Raw genomic sequence first — 26,537 nt, 5'->3', positions numbered from 1 at the left:
TCCCAAAAAACAACGGCGTCTTTTCCTTTTTTCTGAGTGATAGCCTGCAAAGGTCTGTAAATTTTTTTTTGGGTAACTGGGTTCCCCTTCCATTTCCTAACATATGGAACATAAACTATACAGTGGGCTCATGTGTAGGGCAATATAACAACTCTATTTTATTTATTAAGGTTCCCTGGACTTGTGTAATGTAATGTATTTGCTGCAACATATACGTCCATGTAACGATCATTTCCCAATGTATGCAAATTAGGCAACACTAGCGAATCTTCGATTTGATTGCCAGAGTAACGCTAGTGAAAATTAGCCAGCGTTAGTCACCCTGGACGCAACGTCGCACTTATGAATTGGCGTTGTCCTAGTGAATTTACGCCTGGTGAAGTGTTACGATGGCTGTGAAGCTGTCGCTGGTGAATTTTTGCCGGTTAGGGAATTTGCCCCTTTATTGGGGATGCTTCATTTGAGCCTACTTTTGCTAAGCATTAGAATAATTTCCATTGGATGCTTCCTGGGCTTATGAGTATGATCAAGACTGTGATACCTTCAAGAAGAATGTAGAGACTATACCCACTTTTTTGATGCTGAAATGGTTACAAGTGGGGTAACAGAACCAGTGCAAACTTAGCACCATTTAGTATATTACCCAATGTGCAAAAAAGATCACTTTGCATCTACATAGACCCATACAGATACTGCCTGAGTACTCTGCAATTACTGCAACATACAGAACACAGAATTCAAGATCATTGGTGCAGTTTGGGCCCTAGGTCTCCTTTAGGATATTACTCCACGGGCGATTTCCACGCGATCCGACGCACTGCGCAAAAACGCAGGCATCATGTCAAATGCGACAGAAATAAGGTAAGTGAACGCATTATCGGATGGTGTCGCTGCGTCGATCCGAGGCGACACTACTGTCAGATGCAGACGCAGCCTCTGCATCCGACAGTCATGTCACGTCAGATTACGCTGCGACACTTGCAGCACAGATTGAAGAACCGCCATAAGCACAATTGTGTCTGTATCCTAAGGCAGTACAACTTTTTAATTGTAGTGGTTCGGTTATCTGTACGCACATTAAAGGGGCAGATCATATTAAAATTATACCTATTTATACTAATGCTGGCCATACAAATGGAGATCTGCTCGTTTCGGCGAGGTTGGATTTCACTAGATATCGGAGGACCCCATACACTGGGCAATATGCTGCTGACTTAATCTGTTGGCAGCTTTTATCTGGGGCCTTAAGGAGTTAGTGGAGCCCTTATATAGACTGGGGGCCATATAAAATCTCTTGGATGTTCATATATGTCCCATTGGACAGCTACTTGTATATCAAATTCCAGGAGGAACAATTTTTTTTTTTGAAGTGTAAGAGTAGATGCAAGGAAAGAGAGAAAATACTAACTCCATGGATTTAAAGGAACAGTAACACCAAAATATTAAAGCGTTTTAAAGTAATTAACATATAATAAACCATTAGAATGCACTGGGAAAATCTGTATGTTTGCTTCAAAAAGACTACGCATCCCATCTAATTAAAGCCATCAACATGAACAACGTGAACAATGGTGCTTTAGTAGGCTAATGAAAAGATTAAATGAGTTTAGACGACAGTTTCTTCAGTTTGTTGAGTCATGACGCATTTAACACAAATCCAAGTAGCTTCATCTGTAACATAACCAGCCATTCAAGCTGGAAAAAAGGAGGAAAGGCACAGGTTATATAGCACATAGCAGAGCAGCCCTGTCCAATACAACGGTGTTTTATCTGTTATCTGCTTTGTAAGCTGTGTCTTTTCTCCTATTTTTCAGCTTGAATGGCTGCCCCCATGGCTACACAGCAGCTTGTTTATATAACCAATAGTAGTCTTTCTGAAGCAAACACACCAGTCTTACCAGTGCAGAGCAACAGTACATTATATTTGAATTACTTTGTTACACTTTCAGGTTTTGGTGTTCCTGTTCCTTTAATGCCCTGGCTGAATCTGGACCTAGAATCCCCATGCTGCAAGGTGTCAATCCCAACCAATGTGCCGCAGTGGTGCATCAAATCAAACATTTTCATTTATCAAGGAGCAAATATAAAATTTGCTACAGATGTCCTAGGGCTTAATCTCAGGAAATTGCCTCCCTCCACGATTAATGCATTTTGCTTGCGTTGTTTGTAATGTTATTCAACTGAGTCTTCTTGGGGAGACTTGTCACCTCTGGAAATGTAGATTTAAAGGGGGGCTTCACGTTTAATTTGACTTTTAGTATGCTAATTTGGTTTTCATTTGGTATTATTTATGGTTATTCAGCAGCTCTACAGTTCAGCAAATTCCCCTAGCAACCATGCATTGATTTGAATAAGAGACTGGAATATGAATAGGAGAGGGCTGAATAAAAAGAGAAGTAATACAGAGTAGCAATAGCAATACATTTTTAGCCTTATAGAGCATTTGTTTTTTATTTTAGTGGGGTCAGTGACCCCTATTTTGTCGGATTTTCAAATAAATGAATAATTAATCATAAGAATATTTAGGTTCAATAATAACAATAATCAATAATAATTGTTTCTATTTTATATAATATGATCTATTATTTTATGTATACATGATTTATATATTATGCATGTTTGATCTATCATGTAGTAATGAGGAATAAGGGGCACATTTACAAAGCTCGAGTGAAGGATTCGAATTAAAAAAACTTCGAATTTCGAAGTGTTTTTTTGGCTACTTCGACCATCGAATGGGCTAGTTCGACCTTCGACTACGACTTCGACTACGAATCGAACGATTCGAACTAAAAATCGTTCGACTATTCGACCATTCGATAATCGAAGTACTGTCTCTTTAAGAAAAACTTCGACCCCCTAGTTCGGCAGCTACCGAACTCAATGTTAGCCTATGGGGAAGGTCCCCATAGGCTTGCCTGTGTTTTTTTGATCGAAGGATATTCCTTCGATCGTTTGATTAAAATCCTTCGAATCGTTCGATTCGAAGGATTTAATCGTTCGATCGAACGAATAATCCTTCGATCGTACGATCGTAGGATTAGCGCTAAATCGTTCGACTTCGATATTCGAAGTCGAACGATTTTAGTTCCTAGTCGAATATCGAGGGTTAATTAACCCTCGATATTCGACCCTTAGTAAATCTGCCCCTAAGTGTTTTATTTTGTTTTATACAAATTAATGTTGGATGGTAAAGATCCATGAAATTTATTTTCTAAAAAGGATAACTTAGTCTACCAGACTGCTGACCCAGGTGTTTCACAACTTTAAGCTTAAGCAAATTTCAAAGGTTGTATAATCCTTGGTGTCTGTTTAAGTATAAGATGGGAACATCTTAAAGAATTTTAAAAGCTATCCATAGAATAGAGCCTATATGTTTGTTAGGGTAGTAATTAATCAAGGACACACTAATTTTGAATGGCTAGTGTGTTCACAAGTATATTGTATGTACCAAAGGTATTAAGGAAACATAAAGCATTGTTCCAGTCTGAGGCAATGTCAACATTAATGTTTAACACCAGACTAAGGAGGTCAAAGGCTATTTTGTATTTTTTTGGATATCTTTAGGCCACGATGTTTGAGGCAATAGTGACTTTCCCAGCATTGCATACTGGGAATAATCTGTTTAATTTGGGTTTATTTTCCCTTTTATTAGTACATATATATTATGATGTCCAAGCTAGTGACTTAATGGGAAAGTAAAAGATTGAGGGTAGAATTCCTTAAACAGACCAGCTCAGTCACATATTCCTCCTTTGATTCCAAGTTAGATAATACCTTATTATTAGTAAAAGTGTATATTGTCTTGCGGATGCTTGCCGTGTTGATGATTTTGGTCTTATTGATTAATAACTGGTGGTAAATTTTATTTTGAGTTTGAACTGAGTGGATATCAAGAAGTATTTGTTGGATTTTGTAAGAAGTAATAATTTGATTTGTTATTATTATATATAAATGAATTAATTATTTTGTTGAATAGTTGTCCTGATTTTTCACCCTTTGTACCAATTGATTGGGAAGGCTCGATATCAAATTCAGAGTCGGGCATATATTAGTTAAGACTCCTCCTGTTAATTACTTATAAGGAGCCTTAAATTCTTTTTTGTGATTTTATCAAACATATGTTTAAATAGCCCAACAATTTGAAAGCTGAAAAGAACCCGAAGAAGGCAAATAATTCAAAAACTATAAAAAGAAACAATGAAGGCCAAATAAAAAGTTTCTTAAAATGAGTCATTCTATAACATACTAAAAGTTAACTTAAAAGTGAACTACCCTGTCACCAAAACGGGACTCTCAACCACACATAACTCTTGGGTTTGGCTATAAGGGGTTACACTCAGTCTCCCAATCACCTTACACACACGTTAGACTAACATCAGACACCCCAAAACACACCAACACCCACAAAATTCATTCGCTGCCACCATCTATCGTTAACAGGCGATAGAAACCTACTGTGAGAACCTATCAAGGTAATAACTCACACTACAGAAATGCATCAAACACTCTCTCCTATGGAAGTTAGTCCGGGTAAGATTCTACTAGTCCAACAAGCATTCCAGCAGCCAAAGGGTTAATCTACATTCAAACACACTTTCCTGCTGGCCGTACTAGTTATTCAACATATAAATAGGCAACTTTCCCTATCACAAGGGGGCCCAGGAGGTATAGGGGCCTATAAGGTCCTAATACATATACAAATTTAATAAATATCTGTAAACCAGGTCAAACTCTAGACATTTTGGTGGCCAGCAGATTTTTTGCCCCCAAATTGTCTGAAATTGGGGAAAATATAAGAGACAGGAGACTTGGGTACAGAGACTTAAACCTGGTAACTCCTGAAGTCCTATTGCATGCTGGGTATTGTAGTCTTACATTAAACTTGCCAGTTGGCAAATTGTTAAACAAAAACTACATTACCCAACATGCATTGAGAGACGCAGGCTTGGCACGTTAGGGCAAGAAAATTTTTTGGCTGGTTTCCAAAGCACAAACCAGCCAAAGGCCCAAAAAATAGCCCAAATCTGTACCTTGGCTAGTTTGTCCTTTCAAAACCACCTGGGCATTAAATTAGTAGCCCAATTTGGCTGGAAAACCACCAACCTGGCAACCCTGATGTAAATGATATATGCCTTACTGTTTGCTTTTAAAGCAAACGCAATTAATTCAAATGAAATTGTTATTAAAAGGGACACGGTCGTGTGGAAACTTTTTTTTTTTTTTTTTTAATAGTGCTTCAAAAGAGCAGCTTTTTTTATATTTAATTTTGATATTTGTGGCAAGTTATTTTATTACTTTCCCATATCTGATAAGCACAAGGTTGGTTATTAAAATGCTCTGTGTGTTTTTGGTACCTGCAGTTTCAATTTATGTCAATAGGAGGGGGCATGGATTTTTTAGGCTTTTCTCTGCCAGCTAAAATAAGGTTATTGAAAACGGCTCCATATGATACAGAGACTCCACTTTATACAGTGTGAAACGACACATCAAACATATAATACACAGTGAGAGGCAGCGGGACCCCCCAAATACATTATATACAGTTAAAGGTAGAGGGTACAGACCCATAACCCTTCCTAAGAGCAGGTTAACTAAATGCTGCAGAAGGTTTCGTATTCTGCAAGTTATATTTAGATCCGAAATCATTCTGCACTGCTGAAAATAATCCAGTGTGCCACCTTGTGGTAGACATGAATAAAGAATAGCGACTGCCTGAAAAAGTAGTAATTTTATATTGGACCTGGAGATAAGAATTTAATAGTTCAGGCAGTAGCTGCCAGAAATGACTTGCATGATGCTGTGCTGGCTGTTTCTGCAAGCATGGGGCCATGTAGAATGCTGCCCACACACCATTATTGAGTTAACCTTTTAGTTAAATTTATGTATGATTCAGAGAGTGATATTCTTAGACAATGAGCAATTGGTTTTTATTTGTGTTTTTTTGCATTATTTAGCTTTTTATTCAGCAGCAACCATGCACTGATTTGAATAAGACAGTGGAATATGAATAGGAAAGGGCCTGAATAGAAAAAGTAATAAAAAGTAGCAATAACAACACATTTGTAGCCCTACAAAGCATTTGTAATTAGATAAAGTCAGTGACCCCCCCATTTGAAAGCTGGAAAGAATCAGAAGAAAACAGCAAATAAGTCAAAATCTATAAAAATTGAAATAATGAAGATGAATTGAAAAGTTGCTTAGAATTGGCCATTCTATAACTGTAGTACATACTAAAAATTAACTGAATGGTGAACCACCCCTTTAAACCTTTTATTAGTTTAAAATTGTAGGATGATAGTTTTTTCTTTTGCAGTGCTCACAGTGTAATATTATATTAAACCCACCAATAAAAATCATAACAGTATGTCTGAAGGTTTTTATTCATCCAGGCCATGGTACATTCTAGCAGTGACAATTCTAAAGCAACACTAATTAAAACTAACAGTTTGCCACTCAACTGAAATGTTTTTTTTAGCTTAAACAACAAATTGTGCCCTTTTTAATATTTTAGCTTGATCACTACTGGAGACCGTAGGGTGTTAAACCACAAGGAATTACAATTTATCTTCTGTTTTTGCTCGTTTTGTAAATACACTTCTGAGAATTACCCACATTATAAATGTACCACAACAGAGCCAGATAACCTTAAGTGTTATATTTATGGCACTGGCTAATTGCGTAGCCTAAAGAATGAAGAAAACGTAGTTGGTATTTGTTTTACTTAAACATATTTGTGCACATCATAATAATGTAAGTATTTTTCACAAAAGCAGAGGGCTCTTTTACAAGATTTAGTCACATCCAAAAGACAACATCCTCGAACCAGTCCTCTCAAGCTTGCGCTCTCAAGATTCCTTTCGAGTTTTCAAAGTCATTAAATTATGGTCATAGATACTTTAGTATGACCGACTGGTTTGTTATTTAGTTCTTTCACTGCTTCCACGGCTTCCATGTTAGTTTGGAACCGTACTCTAGCAATGCCATTGTCAATTTGGGCTAGATTTACTGAGCTTACTTTGTATCCATGAAAAAAATCGAGAGCCTCGCTAACTGTAAATGTACGTGGCAAGTTCCTGACCAAAACGAGTCCAACTCCATCTTGGTTTCCATTGTTAATAGGAATGGCATCTTTAACCGAACTCTCTGGAAGACTTTCGTTGCTAATGTGTGTTTGAATGAAAGGGACATCCTTAGCAATAGAAGGTGTGTCCTCTGCTGTGTAAGGTGCGTGTTCAGCAAAATCACTTTGCTTGGGAAAGTTTGTGGAGCCTGAAGTAAATGGTAACTCTGTTGACTGAAGATTTTCGTGAGCAACGGGCATTTTAGAGGTTTGTAAATTAGCTGGTAAATCTAAATGTTCACACTGCAGATTAAATAAACCCCCTACTTCAGTGACCGATTGATGTGATTCGCTTGCTGGAGCTCTTACTTCATCTGGTGCCCGCTCTTGAATTTTTGCTTCAGATTTCCTTGCGCTTGCGTCCACACCGAAAGCTTTCATCTGTTGCTCATTAATACAACTTATCAGGATTTCGGTTCCCTGGAATTTCTTGCAATGAAGTTTTTTAGTACTTTCAGCTTCCTTTTCAGTTGAGAATAAAACCAATGCTTCCCCGAGACCAATCCCATTATCATCATACAACAAAAATATATCCTCTTCTTTTAAAGAGAAGCCAGAAAAAAAACTCTGTATGTCAGTTTTAGACACATCGGAGGCAAAATTTCTTAAATATATACATTTCCCTCTGCTTGAATGTGATTCTTGTGAACATTTTTTGGGTGAATCTTTTCGCGAAGAGCGATCCCTTCCGGGTTTTTTTTCTGAACGTGCAATTAAATCCAACATGTCCCTTTCAGAAATAGGTAATACATCCACTAGCCGGCTGCAAAAAACTCTTCCGTGCTGTGCACAAGCATCGCGATATTGGCTTAAACTTGTCAACTTCACAAACCCTTCCCTTGTTCTTTTACCAGACCAGTCACGCAGAAAAGTAATCTGGGAATCTTTCATGGCGAGATTGCCGAAATGAGCCTTGATATCTCTCTTGTTTACATCATATGGCAGGTTTATAAGATGAACGAAACGTTCTTCATAAGGCGATCGAGCTCGAGCCCTTGATTGTTCATGTCTGGAGTGGGAAACACTTTTCTTTCGATCATCAGAAGAAGTTACTGGAGAGCTCTCCCTTTTTCTTGCACGGGTGCCTCCAGCTTTAGTCCACTCTGTTTCGTCTGAGAGCATGAGTGATACAGGGGTGGAACCCATTAAGTGTCCGCTTCGCTTCAGTGCTTCATGAGCATCTCCGCTTGTGGCAAATCTTACAATTGCATTGCCGTTCCTTAGACCTGAAGGATATTTCAAGAAAATGACATCCTCCACCGACAGTCCAGCAAAAAAAGGTTTTATTTCAACCTTTGTGGTGTTCAAGGGCATTCCATGTACATAAATATATGAAGTGTCGCGCTTTTTGAAATAACCTGTCTCCTTATATATAGGTGTTCCATTGGTAGAAGCCGGATTAGCAGCATTGTACCTCCTGCTTATTTCATCAAGGGCCTGTTGCATTTCCGCTTCACTACTGAATGAAAGTTGAACACAGGAGTTTTTCAAGGGTCGGCCTGAATAATTTATGGCTTGCCTGGCATCTTCATAATTTGCAAATATGATAAAAGCTTCACCATATTGCCCTCCAGTGATATAAATATACCCCTTAGGAATATTCAGACCACTGAAGAAATGCCGAATATCAAGAGAACTTGCTTCAGTGGAGAGTCCATGTAACTTTATGACTAACGACATTCTGGGACCACCTGCAAAGAAAAGAAAAATGTACAATTAGTTCTGTTTACTGTTCAGTATTTCATTTGCTGCTCATAGTGTTACTGCCTGCAACATTTTTTTGCTGCATTGTGAATTTTGTTGGTTGGCAGGATAAGTAAAATGACTTTAAGCATCCCTTTAATACATTAAAACATTCTTTAAACGATAACTTTAAACTATTCCTAAATGGCAATTGCAAAAGATGTGAAAATGATAGTACAGGTATGGTACCACCTGGAAACATACATTTCGCTACAACGAAGAGATGGTTACCTTACAAGGGTCCATACAGTGTATGTATGAGTGCACACTTTTGTATTGTTCTGTTCTTTCAGGCCAACCATCCCCTTTCCAATTGCTCTGCCAGACTCCTCGCAGGGCCCATCTTCCAGTACCAGTGCCAAAAATCCTAAGTTGTACAGCACTGTCACATTCATTACTGCTGTGATTTCTTCCCAGATGCAAGCACAACAAAACAGCTTTTAGTGCAGATGCCAGTTGGAAAGGTTGGCAGCTTCCTTCTTGTTTTAAAGCTTATTTGGTTCCCCTTTAAATGGCCTAGTAAAATGCTAGTGTGAATGAGCTAGAAAAGCTAAATTACATATACAATTCCACATATCTCCTATGACACATTAAAGACTACTGTAGAGACACAGAAGCTAACACCAGGCCTCAGCCATAGTTGTGTATAGGACAACTTCTACTTTTTGCTGCCAAAAATAAACTGGGCTTCTATGTCTTCCTTATTAACAAGGGATCTAGATTGATAACTCCAGTTTGGAGTATCCCGACATAAGTAAAAGTGGCTCAGTGGCCAGTTAGATGGTGGTATACATAGACATCATGCACTTCTCCTTGTGCAAAGATAATAGCCTGACGTAGCCTTTAATCAGTTGTGCACAAGGCTTCAAAGGGGTTGTTCAGCTTCTTCAACTTTTATTATGATGTAGAGAGTGATTTTTTGAGACAATTTGCAATTGTTTTTTATTTTTTATCATATGAGTTTTTAGAGTTATTTAGCTTTTTATTGAGCAGCTCGCCAGTTTGTAATTTCAGCAGTCTGGTGGCTAGGGTCGAAATTACCCTAGCAACCATGTACTGGAATATGAATTGCAGAGGGTCTGAATAGAAAGATGAGTAATAAAAAGTAGCAATAACAATACAATTGTAGCCTTTCAGAGCATTTGTTGTTTTTACATGGGGTCAGTGACCCCCATTTGAAAGCTGAAAGAGTCAGAAGAAAAAGGCAAATCATTTAAAAACTAGCCATTCTATTACATAATAAAAGTTAACGTGATGGTGAACCACCTTTACCTTCCTTTATGAGGGGGCTGACTCTGAAGGGACAGTCAGGTTGGCAAAACAATCAGGTTTAGGAACTTCACGTGACAATTACTTACAAAAGAAGAACTATGAGTGAAAAATTATCAACATTTAATTTTTAGTGTATCACTTTAAGAGTGTCACAGTGGAAAAACAGAGGACAGCCAGCCAAATCATTGCAACAGTTCTGATACGGGCATATTGGGGCATATTTAGGCAGAAGAAGTTAGGGTAGTGGCAAATGGGGAGATTAGTAGCCCAACGACTAATCTCCCCAAATGCAAATGCCTTCCCGCCGGCAAGAATACGAATCGCTGGCAGGATGGCATACATATCCGAAGTTGCCTCACAAAGAAACTTCGGGCGACTTTGTAAATCCGAATCGATTCGTATACCATCCCGTCAGTGATTTGTATTCTTGCCTGCGGGAAGGAATTTCGGGAAGATTAGTCGCCCGAAGAGATTTGTCGATGGGCGACAAATCTCCCTGTCTGCTATTACCCTTAAAGGGGGATTTGTATCCTTACCGGCATTCATCTGCACTGAGAGGAAAGAGTAGGGAAGTACCGCGACAAATCTCCTCTTCTTCGGGCCTTCTTGCCGACTATGTGAATGTGAATCACTGGCAGGATGGCACTCGGATCACTTTGTTTTCCGAAGTTGCCTCACGAGGAGACTTCAAGCAACTTCAGAAAGCCAAAGTGATCCGAGTGCCACCCCGTCGGTGATTCACATTGTAGCCAGCTGGGAAAGCATTTCCGGGAGATAAGTCACCAAGAAGAAGAGGAGATTTGTCGCTGGACGACTAATCTCCCCGAATCGGAGCGTGTGCCACCACCCTTATAGACTTCACATACAGATCTGCTGATTTAATTCTCCACCTCTCCTTTAGCTCATCACTCAAATGCATTTACAATCTGTGACATTGCATTTCAAAAAAAAAAACAAGGGATGGGGCTGCAGTTGTTATCTAAATATAAATGTCCTGCTCTTTGATGTGTTTGCCTTTTTTTTAATGGAATAAATTATTGCAGTAAATCTGCCTTTTAGATTACCAGATCGTTGTATTGCCTCAGCCCTTCTCTTACACCTCCCTCCTAGGGTTGCCATTTCTGGAAAAAAAATACTGGCCTTCCTATATATTTATCTTTTTTCCATATTAATATCATTGGGATCAACCATCATTTTTACCGGCCAGGCCAGTAAAATACCAGCCAGGTGGCAACCCTAGTAAGTACAGAGGGGCCTAATTCATGTACAATTTCAATAAATATTGGTAAAACAGGTCAACCTCTAGACATTTTGATGGCCAGCAGATTGTAGCCCCAAAATTGTCTGAAATTGAGGAAAATCGCCGGAAAATGCGAGAATGGGACGGGAAATTGGGTTACAGAGCCCAAAATCGGACTTCTACAGAAGTCAGTCCCACTGCATGCTGGGTATTGTAGTCTTACGTTAAACTTGGCAAATTGTTAAAAGAACTACATTACCCAACATGCATTGGGAGACGCAGGCTTGGCACAAACTTTGTCTGGTTTCCAAATAGGGTTGCCATCTTTTTGGGGGAAAAATACCAGCCTTTCTATATATCTTTTTTACCTATTAATCAGCTCTCGGCTGGCAGGCTGCACACAGCAGACATGATCAATGGATTGCAGAGTGAGCACCACATCCGACCTTCTGCTGTGTGAAGTCTGCCAGCCGAGAGCTGATTGTTGGTAGAAGTACAGGAGACATCACAGCTACATAAAGATCTGTTTCACTGCTCCACACAGTCAGTACAAAGGGCGGGGGGAAGGGTGGGTGAGTAAGTCCTGCTCCTCCGCTTGTAATCCCTCCAAAACTAAATCAGACAGAGCTCATAGTGCAGCAGACTTTCTATAATCACCCCTGCATGCTATTAAGTGACTTACTCTGAGTGTGGAACAGTCCCACGTTGTATAAGTTAGCAGCAGTATCAGTCTCCTTCATACACAGATCCATTGCTTACGTCCCTTCCTCCCATGTGACTTTCCTCCCGGTGTCTGCGGCGTCCTAGTGCTCTCAGCTGGGATAAACCATAACTGTACAGAAAAGGGAGATGTTGATGAGGCTTGTGAGGGACTGTGTAGTGTGTACTAAATTGGTAGGAAAAGGTTACAGGGCTGAAATGATTGATCAGACAAAAAGTAAAGTGGATACACCCAGTAGAGAGGAAAGAAAGTGAAGAAAATAACAGGTAGATAAAGGGAACAGGGAGGAAGTCACCTTTATTACCCAGCACCAAACTCAACTGGAGAGGAGGAGACACAAAACAAAGTCTCTCCCAAGAAGAAACTAAATGGATATACCAGCTGGGGACATTGGTACCTCAGGGGTTAAATACTGACTTTCACTTAACATGTTTTTTTTTTTTAATGTGTTAACGAGTTTACATTTTATTTTATATGTGTTCAATTAAGGTTTTAACTAACCGAGTGCAAAATGTTTTCCCTGTTTATGCAAATTGACATTTAAATTGGACAATCCAGTGTTCCCTTATGGCATTTAACCCATAAATACTAGGGGAGGAGCTCGAGGTACACAGGAAGCCTCTGAGCAAGTCTATTGTATACATGAAAGGGGTTAAGGAATCTTACATGTACATTTGGACTTTTGATTTTGTGTTGAATTGATTAAAACTCTTATCAGTGCATTCTGATGCTTGTGCTGTGAGTGGAGGGTTAGGCTGAGAGCACTAGGACCCTGCAGACACCGGGAGGGAAGTCACATGGGAGGAAGTGAAGCAAGCTGGGGAGCTGTGTATGAAGGCGACTGATACTGCTGGTAACTTATACAACGTGGGACTGTTCCACACTCAGAGTAAGTCACTTAATAGCATGCAGGGGTGATTATAGAAAGTCTGCTGCACTATGAGCTCTGTCTGATTTTGTTTCGGCGGGATTACAAGCGGAGGAGCACTAGCACTACGGAAGCCATTTTAGGACAAAGTCTGTCCGTGCTATACGATCTCCTAAGCACACGGAATGCGGCTTCTTCTGGTATGTTCCTCACCCTTCCATAAAGGCTCACTGCTCTGTCCTGGCAGCATATTTCTCTCTTAGATCTCCCCCCTCCTGTCACGTTACTCAGCCTTCACATTTCAACTTTACTACTTTAACGATTTCCCCCTTGAAAACTCAATCGTCAGCCTTATTGTCAGCCAGGGTCCTAGGGAAGACAAAGGGGCAAATTTACTAAGGGGCGAAGTGGCTAACGCTAGTGAAAAGACACCAGCGTCACGTCATTTTGATACTTAGCCGATTTACTAACGGTCCCTGGCGTACATCCGCTAGCGAAGTAAACAGACTCTAGCGGTATTTCGCACCCTTACGCCAGGTGAAGTTTTGCTCTGTCGAAGGGACTTAACTACGCAAATTCACTAAGTTGCGGATCTTACTGAACGTTACCTCTTGCGCCAAACTTTACTTCGCCAGCTCAGACCAGGCGAAGTGCAATAGAGTAGATAGGAGTTTCTCTAAAAATAGATGACATTTTTTCTAAGTCCCAAAAAACGCTGGAGTTTTTAAATTTTTTCAGGGTGATAGGCTGAAAAAGATCATAATTTTTTTTTGGGGTACCCTCCTTCCCCCCCTACATTTCTTAACATATGGCACATAAACTATACACTGGGCTCATGTGTAGGGCAATATAACAACTCTATTTTATTAAGGTTTCCCGGGCTTGTGTAGAGTAATGTATTTGCTGCAGCATATTCGTCCATTGTACTTTAACTTGGCGTTACCTTTCGGCTCCCTGGATGCAACTTCGGATTTTAGTTAATTTGCACTGCCCTGGCGAATCTACGACTGGTGAAGTGTTGCGAAGTGAGAGAAGCCATCGCTGGCGCAACTTCGGAGCGAAGTAAATTTCCCCCAAATGAGGACGCACGGCTGAGGGAGGAAATCGTATGTTTGTGTATTTTTATTTGTATAGCGCTGTTGAGGGCAAAGCACTGTACAGAAAAACAATAAATTAGTAATAATAAACAAGGGGTCACTGCAATAATAAGTAACAATAAGTGCATTATCAAAAAAACTGTTCACATAAATATAAAATATAATTACTATACAGATTAAGTGCTCAGTGTCTAGGAGACAAAAGGCGGTAGGACCCTAGCCCGTAGGGCTTACAGTCTAAATGGGAGGGTAACTTAAAGTTATTGTACGAAGTGAGGGGTTAAAGATGAGGGACAAGGGCTGAGAGAGGATGGAGCAAATCATTAAAGCGGGAAAGCTGAGACGTGAAAGCTAAGGAATGTTACAGGAGGGGGAGATGTGAGTGAGATATGTGGCCAGGACGGAGGAGTGAATAGAGACTTATTTGAAGGGTGAGAAACATACCAAGTGAAGCTGTATTCCATGTGCTTAGGAGATGGCATGGCTGACACTGACTTTGGCTGAGGATGTCCTAAAATGGTTTCCGTACACACGGCAATGAGGCAAGTTGAGAAACTCGCCTCAGGTGGCAGCTCCCCACTAGTTCCCAGGAACGGCAAAAGGCTGCTCTTGTAACTTTAAGAGCCGAATTTCAGGTTTTCCTGGACCCCTCTACTGATGTTGTGGACCCCCCCACCCCCTCCAGAGCATAAAGGTGAGTGCGTGGGGGAGGGGGGCGGCAGCAGAAGCAAGTTGCCTCAGGCTTTATACTTTGTGTTTATCTGGAAGAGACTCCAACAGACTGGAAATTCTACTCACACCTGAATGACAAGAGCACTTAACTCTTAACATCCAACAAGTAACTTTTATATGTGTATGAAAAAGGGTTTGGAAGGAGCGCTCTTCAACTCTCTTTTAGTTATATTTAAATACTGAGGTACATTGATACCATATATATTTTGAGAGTATAACTGAACCCGTTGTCTAGAAAAGACACATTCACTTCTTAGAAAATTTTAAAAAAAATCTTTGTATATAAAAGTAGCAAATTTTTATTTAATTTTGTTTTTTTATAACTGCCTTTGTGTGTAGGTACATGCAGGCTATATAGTTGCTCTTGTTTATCCTTCAGTATATGCTCTGCCAGACTTAATTTTTTGTTTTTAATCGTGTCTTTGGCCTCTTACATATTATATTTAAATATGAGTAGTGTCTTCCCATCTTCAAAACGGAATTAAAATATCTGTGGACTCCAGTAAAACCGTGCCAGTGTGAAAAAAAACATATTAAGAATTGCAGATTGCTTGCATGCCTTTGCTGAGCAATAACATGAACGGAGCTGCATCGTATTCGGGAGAACCATTGTATTTCTCTGAAATGAAAGCTATATTGGAATTTAAGATGACCATACACGGGTCCAATAAAGCTGCAAACTCATCCCTTCTAAGTTAGCTCATGGCTTTTGTCTAGGGTTGCCACCCGGCCGGTATTACAAATTTACCGGCAATGTAACTGCCGGTAAATTTGTAATACGATCAAAAGGAGCCCTCGGCCTGCCCCCAATCCCCTGCAACTTACCTTTTCTTTTGCCTCTTCTAGCATCCGTGGCGTGGCCCCGCCCATTTTGACGTCAAGTCCCGCCCCTTTGAGGCCCCGCAGCCGGTAATTTTTTTTTTTTTATAAAATGTGTCCCAGTGTGCTGAGGTTGCCAGAGCTTCTCATGCTTATCTGAGCAAGATAAATGTTAAAACAGCCTTTCTTGTTTTTCAGAATTCTTGCAACCTTAAGGGGCAGATGCATCAAGGGTCGAATATCGAGCGTTAATTAACCCTCGATATTCGACTGGGAATGAAAATCCTTCGACTTCGTATATCGCAAAAATTTCGATCGAAGGAATAATCGTTGGATCGAACGATTAAATCGTTCGAATTGAAGGATAATCCAACGATCGAAGGATTTTAATCCAACGATCGAAGGATTTTAATCCAACGATCGAAGGATTTTAATCCAACGATCGAAGGATTTTAATCCAACGATCGAAGGATTTTAATCCAACGATCGAAGGATTTTAATCCAACGATCGAAGGATTTTAATCCAACGATCGAAGGATTATCCTTTCGACCAAAAAAAGATAGCCAAGCCTATGGGGACCTTCCCCATAGGCTAACATTGACTTCGGTAGCTTTTAGGTGGCGAACTAGGCGGTCGAAGTTTTTTCTTAAAGAGACAGTACTTCGACTATCGAATGGTCGAACGATTTTTAGTTCGAATCCTTCAAGTCGAAGGTCGAAGTAGCCCAAAAAACACTTCGAAATTCGAAGTTTTTTTACTTCGAATCTTTCACTCGAAGTTAATGAATTGGCCTGTGTTGCATCTTTATTTCTGTACACTGTTCGTTTTCTTTTTCTTCATGTTTTGGTTATTGTATTAGAACTTACCCAGCAGCAAATAAAATACTGCACTGGAAGTTTGTCCATACTTCACCTAGTCTCCCTTCCCTATATTTCAGAGAGGATAAACACGTTTAACCATGCATTTATAATATTGCTTTGTCCTGTAGCTGCTCGTTGATGCATTTATAGTTTTGCATTTGCAATTATTCTTCACTATCTCCCTCTCCGCATTTGTTTCTCTTCATACAGGGGTTAGATTTTGATTTAATACAGCCTTTGCCTAGAAGATATATGAAAAGCTGACTCTGTTAGATTTTGTTTATGCTGGTATCTATGAGTTAAGTTCCCCATAGACGCGACGATTCTTCTTGCCGAACGACCGATTTTAGGGAAGTCCGACCAATTGTTTGAAATTATCGTGCAGTTAGTGGGATTCGAACGATCGTACATCTTACGATTTTTCGGCTGACATCTGTCAGGAAATTGATCGGCCAGGTCAAAAAATCTTTGTCGGTCCCAGTGCAATCTATCTATGTTTGCAGGGCCGAGCAGGCAGCTCCCCTTTGTTTTCCTGGCAAATTGGTCTTTTTAGTTGATGGAAATTCGTATGATCGTTCTGAGAAGATCGTGGTCTCACGATCAGGATCTGATCTTTTAAAAATCTCAACATCTATGGCCAGCTTTAGCTCTGATACATTCGATTTTAGATCTGCCTAATCAAGTCAGGCTCCCAACTTCTTCATGAAGAGAGACCGTTTGCTGAGATTGGGAGATAGTGATGAGTAATTTATTCCAGATAAGGGCCTGAATTTCAAATTGATTATATTTAGAAAGTCTCTTATTTTGGTATGATGAAGCTTACATCACATTTTCTCAGTAGTTCCCCCACTTTTGCTGTTTGCCAAGTATTTGATTGACATTCGCGATACGTGTTGAGATGTGGGTCAAGCGGGATCACAATTGAGAACCATAGTCCGTAAATTAACTGGTTTTGTCATCCGCAGAGCTGTTAACATTTATTCGGTGTTGAACTGCCCAGAATTGCTCTGTGTGCCATAGTCCATTAAGGTAAACTGAGCTTCATTGGGCAGTGGCTCTGATAATTGACAAAATATCCCTGCCATAATGTGAGATAATGTTATCTGTTTGCCACAAATAAAATCTAAATAGTCCGTTTCATGTTTGCATGAAGCACTTCATTTCATGGAACAAGTTTTTTTTTATAGTACTGTAATATAGAATATTCCACATTAAGGCACTTAATGTGCTTAAAAGCCTGAATTATTTTTGATGCAGTGCATATATGATTCTGCCCTATGCACGTGGTTACAGAATTCAAGGGGAGCACCATACAGTATTTGTCTCAGTAAATTATACACCCATTATACACTTGTCGGCAACCAGAGCCCCAGTCTGTAACCTGCCTCTGCAAGAAACTGTCCGTTAAAAGTTTGCCCTGGCTCATAGCAATGCTGTGTACCATGGCTACTTCTTGCAGTACAGGCCATTCATATGCTTATCATTGTTATGGGTGTCTACTAGCCACGAGTAGCAAGCAAGTTTAATATTGATTCCCATTGCTGAGAATCACAAGTTAAGGTGGCCATACACGGGCCGATAAAAGCTGCCGACAGACCAAGTCGGCAGCTTATTGGCCTGTGTATGGGGGCCCCCGACGGGCTTCCCCGATCGAGATCTGGCCGAAAGTCGGCCAGATCTCGATCGGATGGGGTTAAAAATCCCGTCGGATCGCGGCCGCATCTGTTCGTTGATGCGGTCCCGCGATCCGACCGCCCGTTTGGCGAACGCTAGGATCCGATCGTTGGGCCCTAGGGCCCACGATCGGATCAGCCCGATATTGCCCACCTCAAGGTGGGCATATCGGAGGGAGATCCGCTCGTTTGGCGACATCGCCAAACGAGCGGATCTATCCGTGTATGGCCACCTTTAGTGAGACATCAGCTATACAAGTGGTAGCATGGGCGCTGCTCCAATTGGTTGAGTTGAGAAACTCACCTCAGACGGAGTCACCCCACTGGTTACCAGGATTTTGCTGCTGGTTTGAAAACCGGAAATTTGGCTCTTCTAGCTCAGAGCAACAACAAACGTTTGGAAACAGATCCACACACACTCGAGATTATGCAGTCGGGGAGTGGAACTTTTTTATTATGCCACCAAAAAATCAACGTTTTGGGGGTAGGGGGGGACGGGGGGGGACGGGGGGGGGGCGCCCTCTCTTCATCAGGATACAATTCTTAGTGCAGAAACCCATTTAAACCCAATTTACCCCACCTCCTTTTCCCAACATGCAATACTGTAAAGTGCTTAACCCTCACATGAAACTCACAAACAGTCATTAGTCTGTCATGCCAGGGCAGTATTGCTCTAGCATCATAAGAGTTATAACCGGAAATATTTGGTCTCAGGCTCACAAAGAGACCCACCAGGGGGCTGTGGAAAGGTGACATCCATATCTGCCTTCTGAGACAGTTTGGAGTCACACCATTTAAGCAAGGAAGCTGGGCCAGTCAGTTGATCAAAGAACAGAGCTGTGGACCTAGAGCAGCGGGGGGAGGGGGGGTAGTTAGTAGAAAAATATGGATTATAAGAAAGGATCCATATCTCCTGTGTCATAGGATTCACATCCTCATAACATATTGGTTATGAGGAGGTCACATGATTCCTAATGATACCAAACAGGGCCAGCCTATACCCACTAGTTAGCAGGGATGGTTCCTGGGGGACTGGAACTTGCAACCCCATTAGTGTTTGGTATCAATCTGATTGCCCACTTATGGATATCAGCCTGCCCATGTTTTTACTATAATATTGGGTACTGGCAAGTACTGCTATTATATTGGGGAATCTTGACTGAAAATAGCAACCTCCCTGCAGGGGATTGTAAATGACACTCCTACCTCATGTATAAGATAATGAGGGGAATGTCCCAGCAGGCAATAAAAAGGTGATAGACCCAGTACCCAATGTCATGCAAAAGAGGCTCCATGCATGTGGATTGTATGCCCATTGTTTCCTAACTCTTGCCTCGGAGGATACAGCAAGAAATTCTAAACTTGGTACAGTACCTAGGGTCTTCTTTGTGTTTTTACTCCCTTTAATTTTATTTACTGTTTTTGCAATTCTTTTTTAATATATGTCTTCTTGGTAATATACTTTTTACATACAGTATATGCACTGTTACTGCGGTAATATTAAAAATATAATTTTTAATAACTTTTCTCCTTGTGCTCTAACGAACTCATAGCCCATAAAAATGCTTGTGCCTAAGTGTATTAACTCTTTGTAGGTGTGGAAAGGGAAAGTTGCCTATTTATATGTTTAATAACTAGTACAGCTAGCAGAAAAGTGTGTTTTGAATGTAGATTAACCCTTTGGCTGTTAGAGTGCTTGTTGAACTAGTAGGATCTTACCCTGACTAACTACCATAGGAGAGGGTGTTTGATGCATTTCTGTAGTGTGTGTTATTACCTGTTATAAAGGGCAGGCGAGTAGTCACATTGGGTTTCTATCACCAGTTAATGATAGTTGGTGGCAGTGTGTTTTAGGGTGTCTGATGTTAGTCTAACTTGAGATGTTGTGTTTTGCTTCATAGAAATGTTTTGCTAATAGGGTCTCTTTATTTAAATTTCTCTTTTTCTTTCTCCTTTTTCTGGCCAACAGTGGCTTCCTCCCCTTTAGCTTCAGGTTTTAAGTTTCTTATTTTACTTGTATGCTCATTCATTCGGATTTTAAAGGCTCTGGAGGTCTGACCAACATAGCAGAGGCCACACGGGCACTTAAGCAAATACACAACACCTTCAGTGTCACATTTTGCAAATTGTTTTAATTTGTCATGGCCCAAAGTGGGGTGTTGGCCCCATTGCAATGTCCACAATGGTAACATGGATAAGTGCCTTTCTTATTAGATATTGGTTTCTGTACACAATCAGTTCTAGTGATCCCATTAGCTATACTTTTTCCTTTTTTATAGCTAAAGAGGGGTTTGTTATCAAAAAGTCTGCCAAAGGTTTTAATCATTTTTATCTGCAAATGTCACTTGTACATGTAAATAATTAACTGTGAGGGGACCTATTGTCATGGTGAATTTTACAGTGTCATGTATACCATTTAAATACATAAAAAAATAGTCATAATAGGGGGGCGGGGGAGTCGGAGGGGGCCCTGGACAGTAGTCCCGGTGGGCCCCGGTCCCCCCAGTCTGACCTTGGCTGCTGGGCTTTCTCCTGCCTGCAGTGAATCGAAGGTGCGATCCTGTGAGCCCATGGATAACACACTTGTTCTGTTTCTCCGACGTCAAGGCACTCCCCGATTGCATAATAAGTGTGTGCGGATCCGTTTCCAAACGTTTGTTGTTGCTAAGGGACCCGGCCAGGCCAACGGAGGACCAGCACCACCATTGCAGTGTTGCTGAATTACAGGTGTGCGGTGAAAAAATGTTTCTAGCTCAGAGAGTACACTCTCTGGGCTAGCATGGTGGACAGGGCCGCCATGAGGGGGGACTAGGGGGACAGTTGTCCCGGGCCCCGTGATTTTGGGTCTTAGGGGGGCCTGGCCGCTGTACTCACGCTGTAGCCGGGCCCCCACTGCTGTCAGGAAACTGCAGAATGGTATGGGGAGGGCGGAGCTTCTTCTACATGTTTTTCCCCCAGCTTCTAAACTATTGGTAGTTTCCCTATAGCCGCATGGTGTCTATCCAATCCCTGTGTAGATCTACCGGGACTAGTAAGCACTATAGCTCCGCCCCCCTAACCGTTTCTGTTTCTGCTCTCTGAGAGCAGGGGGGGACTTCATGTGTTTTTTTTGTTTTTTTTTAGTTTATTGAACCCCTGGCCACCAATGATTTTTTTTTTTTATTATATTCTACGGGTCCCCTGACCACCAATGTTTTAGTAAAACTTTTATGGGGGCTGTTTTTTAATTTATTGGGGAGCCCTGACCACCAATTAATTTTGGGCTTGGGGGCAGGATCTGGGGTGGGGACCAGGGGGCCCAGAAAATTTTGCCGTACGGGGCCCCGTGATTTCTGATGGCGGCCCTGATCGTGGAACCCACAACCTCCTCCAGAGTCAAAAAGGTGAAGGGGGCCAGCAGCAGCAAGCAAAGGGGCTAGGGTCACCCGAGTGGCAGAGCTCTCAAGCATCACCTAGTATCACTTGAGGTTCAAAGCAGCCTGGCAGCTCCAGTGATGTACCTACTCCAGGTGAGTTAGGCACCTAGCACTAGCCACAGCCAACTTAAACAGCAATACATACAGTAAACTTGCTGATAATAAAGATTATAATGTTTGTTATAATGTAGCCGCTAACAGGGTTAATATATGTAGCAGCACAGCGAGCGTTACTCACAAATGCATGTGCTGTGTGCAATTTGCACTGATTAGTTTCAATAATCTTATGAGCAGCAATAGATCCTCACTCAAGCTACAGCTGAGCAATAATGAGCTCGTGATGCGGCACAGCCTCATTTTGCCATGCAGCACATGTTTTGTGCCATATTTTGGCAAGTATAAAACATTGCATTCCTACGTCGATTAAACGTCTTATTTCACACCTCCGTTTCACTCTGTACCGCCCACGTCTGTCTTTTCGACGGCTCCCATGGGTGTGGGCAGTGAGAAGGCAGTGGGAGAGGGTGTAGAGGTTAGAGGCAGGGTAGCATTAGCCAGTCTGCTGAGCAATTGTGTTGCTTGTGCTATGGGGATTCTGCGCAGTGGCTCTATCGTCTGCAGGAACTGGTCTTTCTGCCGGTTTGGCTAAACTTTAACTCCACTCCTGGGTTGTGGGCCCCATCGGGGGTGCAGGGGCATGGGCCATGGTGCAACTGCACCCCCAGTAGTTCCGCCACTGTACTGTTCAAACTTCATTCTTCCTCATGTCAAAGAGAGATGCATAGAAAGGCTCTGACATATGTTTTGGTTGGAAATCAAGAAAAATTATGATAAATATTCATACTTGAATGGAAATAAAGCATTCAATAACAGTCTGATCTTTGCCCTGGGTCTGTTTTTGGAATTTATTTAAAGGAACAATAACAATTTTTAAAGGAATTAAAAGCACTAAAGTACTGTTGCCCCGTGCAGGTAAAACTGGTGTGTGGTGCTTCAGAAAGACTATTATAGTTTATATAAACAAGCAGCTGTGTAGCCATGGGGTCAGCCATTCAAGCACAGGATACACAGTAGATAACAGATAAGTACTACTATAGTTTATATAAACAAGCTGCTGTGTAGCCATGAGGGCAGCCATTCAAGCACAGGATACACAGTAGATAACAGATTAGTTATGAAGAATCCCATTGTATACTACAGAGCGTATCTTTTATCTGCTGTGTATACTGTGCCTTTTCTCCTTTTTCATCTTTGAATGGCTGCTCCCATAGTTACACAGCAGCTTCATAATATAAACTACAGTAGAGTTTATGAAGCAAACACACCAATTTTACCAGCGCATGGCAACGGGACATTATATTTTCATTACTTTAAAACACCGTAATTTTTTTATATTGTTCCATTAAATAAAAATGTTGTGGATTCCCTTTGATTAATTGTCACCATTACCAGTTTATTTTGCTTGCCTTATCAAATTAGTTGTGTGATTTTACTTTGTTCTAGTGTTTCTTTTTAAATAATCTGTAGTTTTTAATTATGCCTGTGGGAAACAAACATGATTTAAATATAATTGACAGGCCTTTATAGTTTATCAGTGGATTTGCTGATAAACCTTAGATACCTTTTCTTTATTTGTGCATCAGTTAGTTGTGTGCTGATACTTTTCATATATATATGGTCAGATGCTAAATTAAATATCCAATTTTTTTTTTTTTTATCAGATTACATATGCTTGGTGTCTAGTTTTTCAAGGCAGAAGGCTTTTTGGTGCACAAGTGGGGTTTAGTTACTCAGTGGTAAATGTTCCATATTAAAGCGAGCTTCTTAGATCATAGATTTTAATTTTAAATATTGTTAATTCTAGGCTTTTTAACAAGATTGTGGGTTGAATAGACTAATATTTATCATTGAATTTATTTCTTTAACACTAATGGAACATTTAAAGAAATGATTTTAAATGATAGCTATGTTATGGTATTATAATCAAAAATGCCTATTGTGTACTTTATTTTCAGGTGACAAATCTTGCCACAACCTAAGAATGGCAGTAGTCATCCGCTTACAGGGGCTTCCTCTTGTTGCTGGCTCAACTGATATCCGTCATTTCTTTTCTGGATTGCATATTCCTGAAGGAGGAGTTCATATTACTGGTGGAAAGCATGGGGAGGCCTTTATTATATTTCCAACAGATGAAGATGCTCGACGGGCAATGAGCTGCTCAGGAGGCTTCATAAAGAAATCGCAAATTGATCTTTTTCTCAGTAGTAAGGCAGAAATGCAACATACCCTTGAGATGAATAGAAAAGGAAACAAAGATTTGGGGGCAACACCTGATATTTCAAAACTGCTGAATGTCATGAAGAAAGGCATTTATCAGAAAAACATGGTCCATAAAAGCAATGCAGAAGCTGGCTTTGATGGGAAGGAAGAAAATGTTCCAAGGCCAAAATATCAAGGGAACGAAGGCACAATGCCATTAAAAGAAAATGGTTATGGTTATGTATTTTTGAATGGGCTTCCATATACAGCAGATGAGCATGATGTTAAAGAATTCTTTCATGGTTTCGATGTGGAAGATATAAACTTTTGTGTTCGTCAAAATGGGGATAAAGATGGAAAAGCTTATGTTAAATTTGCCACTTTTCAGGATGCAAAGGCATCTCTTTCACGTCATAAAGAATACATTGGTCATAGATACATATTTTTAAAACTGAGCAATGAACATGCGTGGATTGAAGCTGTTAGCAAAACTAATAGAAGGGAGGAGTCCGTTCATAATAATAGGGAATGGTCACCCAGATTTTCTTCAAAAAATCATTCAAGATCTCCAGGTCATGGATCCAGATCTCCAAAGATGCACAGGACAAGGTCGCGCTCACCTCATAATCAGCAGTTCCACTTACACCTCTTAAACATGCCATATTCTGTGGATAAAAAAGATATTAAATTGTATTTTGGTGATCCAGATATTCCAGATTCACAGGTTAAATTCTTACTTGATAGAAAAGGTGTTCGGACAAGAGAAGGCTTTGTTTCGGTCAAAAATGAAAAATTTTATCAGAAATGTCTTGGCTTACACAAAGGCCTTTTAAATGGCCGTGAAGTTTGGGTATACCCTATTGCCGGAAAGGACATGTCAGAGTTAATTGAATCCACAGAGCGACCACAGCTAGAAAGAAACACCTCCGAAGACTCTTCTCCAAAGAGAAAATCCAGGGACCGTTCAAACCTAAAGAGATGTATGTATTTGAGAAACTTTCCATTTAATGTTGGTAAAAGTGAAGTTCAAAAATTCTTTGCTGGATTTCCAGTGGATGAACGTGATATTTTTCTGCTGTATGATAGTAGAGGTGTTGGTCTTGGTGAAGCGCTTGTTATCTTTCCTTCGGAACACCACGCTATCCTTGCTGAGGGCTTGAATCAGCAGACCTTCTTGGGAACAGAAGTGTTACTCAGACGTATTTCAGAAGAACAAATGAAAGAACTTGCAGCCTTCCCTGAGGATCAGAACGAGAGACAATCCAAGCAATCAACTACTTATAGAGATGAATATCCAGAAATTGCTGAACAAAGTTTTGTAGATTCTGATGCATGTGGCTCATATGACCAGCCCCAACCTTACAGGGCAGATGACTTTGGACATGTTTCTGGGAGCGGAAGGCGGTCCACGGAAAGGTTAAGAAGCCCATATAATATGAATCAAAATGAGCAGTATGAGAGGTTTCATATGGGAAACCAGAACGTTACAGACTATGAGTCTGGGCCAGTAAATCGGCCAAGTTTAGGTGGAGCATCAATACGTTTGGAAAATGTTCCATATACTGCTACTATTGAAGAAATTTTAGATTTCTTTCATGGTTATAACGTGGTTCCTGATTCTGTAAAAATGGATTACAACTCCAAAGGAACAGCTATAGTACATATGGAAAACTATTATGAGGCTGCAGCTGCCATTAATGAACTAAATGAAAGGCCTATTGGACCACGTAAAGTTCATATGAGTCTAATAAGGAGCTAAGACGGACCTGCAGTGGTAAATGCTATTCGTTAATAAGAAACTGTCAAATTAACCATGATATTGTCCCAATTCATAAAAGGTCATGCATTTTTGTATTGTTTATAGTTAAGTCTAATTTCATACTTCCTTGCATTAATAGTCACAAGGTCCATTAGAAGCAATTTTTTGTTTAATTCCTTGGTTTGCCTCCATTGAGTTTAGTAACATCAGTTATGATTCATTTTGTGACTATTTTTAAATATAATAGTGTAATTTGTTAAAATAGATGTGTATTGATAAATTTTGGGATTAAAACGTTTGATTTAAACAGCCAGTCTTTGTATTCCTCAGTGGAATTTTTCCCAATTCACTATTTACAGTTTAAATTTTTAATGCAAGGTTTTTTTCCACTTTATTTCAGCGGTAAGTAGATTGTGGGTCAGTGTTACAGTGCAAACGCTGACAAACTGTGACACTGGAGTATCACAATTTGACCTTGCTTGATGAGAGGCAAGCAGGTCCTTCCCAGCCGAAAAGTGTTTGCCCTTCTTTTCTGGAGGGAGATTATGGTTTTATGTATGGTGAATATTCCTAGTTTTAGAGGCATCCAAAAGAAAAAAAAAAGAGGCAAATTGGAAGAAAAGCCTGCAGCACAAATCACAATATAGTAACATGATTTTGGGATACCCATTATGCCAATTGAAAAGTCTTGAAAAGTCTTCACTAGATGTTAATCATCTACTATCCTTGAAGTTCATTTGAGCTTACAGTTTTTAATTAGAAGTTTAGTTCCTCACTAGTAACTAATGATAACCGAAGGTTGTTCTCAGCGCTATGTGGTATGCTCCGTTATTTCAGGTGTTTGTTACCAGAGTTAACACTTGTATCACTTCAGAGTTGATGAGAAGATTTGATTCCAAAATGTTGGTCCTTTCATCAGACCTTCAGGATTTTGATCAGATTCATTGTTCAGCT

General features: G+C 40.4%; 2 protein-coding genes across 10 annotated transcripts; one reads left to right on the top strand and one right to left on the bottom strand.

Annotated features, from left to right (window-relative positions):
• Positions 1 to 6,365: 6,365 nt before the first annotated feature.
• rbm12b.2.L (RNA binding motif protein 12B gene 2 L homeolog) lies at positions 6,366 to 12,430 on the bottom strand. Of its 2 annotated transcripts, NM_001096013.1 has the most exon segments (3): positions 6,366 to 8,814; positions 12,061 to 12,210; positions 12,395 to 12,430. In NM_001096013.1, coding segments are annotated over 2 exon segments (2,007 nt in total). In that variant the 5' UTR covers positions 12,131 to 12,210; positions 12,395 to 12,430; the 3' UTR covers positions 6,366 to 6,877.
• A 269-nt stretch (positions 12,431 to 12,699) lies between these two features.
• On the top strand, positions 12,700 to 25,896 carry rbm12b.3.L (RNA binding motif protein 12B gene 3 L homeolog). 8 transcript variants are annotated; one of them, XM_041565251.1, is made up of 3 exons: positions 12,700 to 12,988; positions 15,643 to 15,705; positions 23,581 to 25,896. In XM_041565251.1, the coding sequence occupies exon 3, from the start codon at positions 23,607 to 23,609 to the stop codon at positions 25,581 to 25,583; it is 1,977 nt and encodes a 658-aa protein (XP_041421185.1). In that variant the 5' UTR covers positions 12,700 to 12,988; positions 15,643 to 15,705; positions 23,581 to 23,606; the 3' UTR covers positions 25,584 to 25,896.
• Positions 25,897 to 26,537: the final 641 nt, after the last annotated feature.

The sequence above is a fragment of the Xenopus laevis genome, chromosome 6L, assembly GCF_017654675.1.
Source record: "Xenopus laevis strain J_2021 chromosome 6L, Xenopus_laevis_v10.1, whole genome shotgun sequence".
NCBI lineage: Eukaryota > Metazoa > Chordata > Amphibia > Anura > Pipidae > Xenopus > Xenopus laevis.
This window is presented reverse-complemented; position numbering and strand designations above follow the sequence as displayed.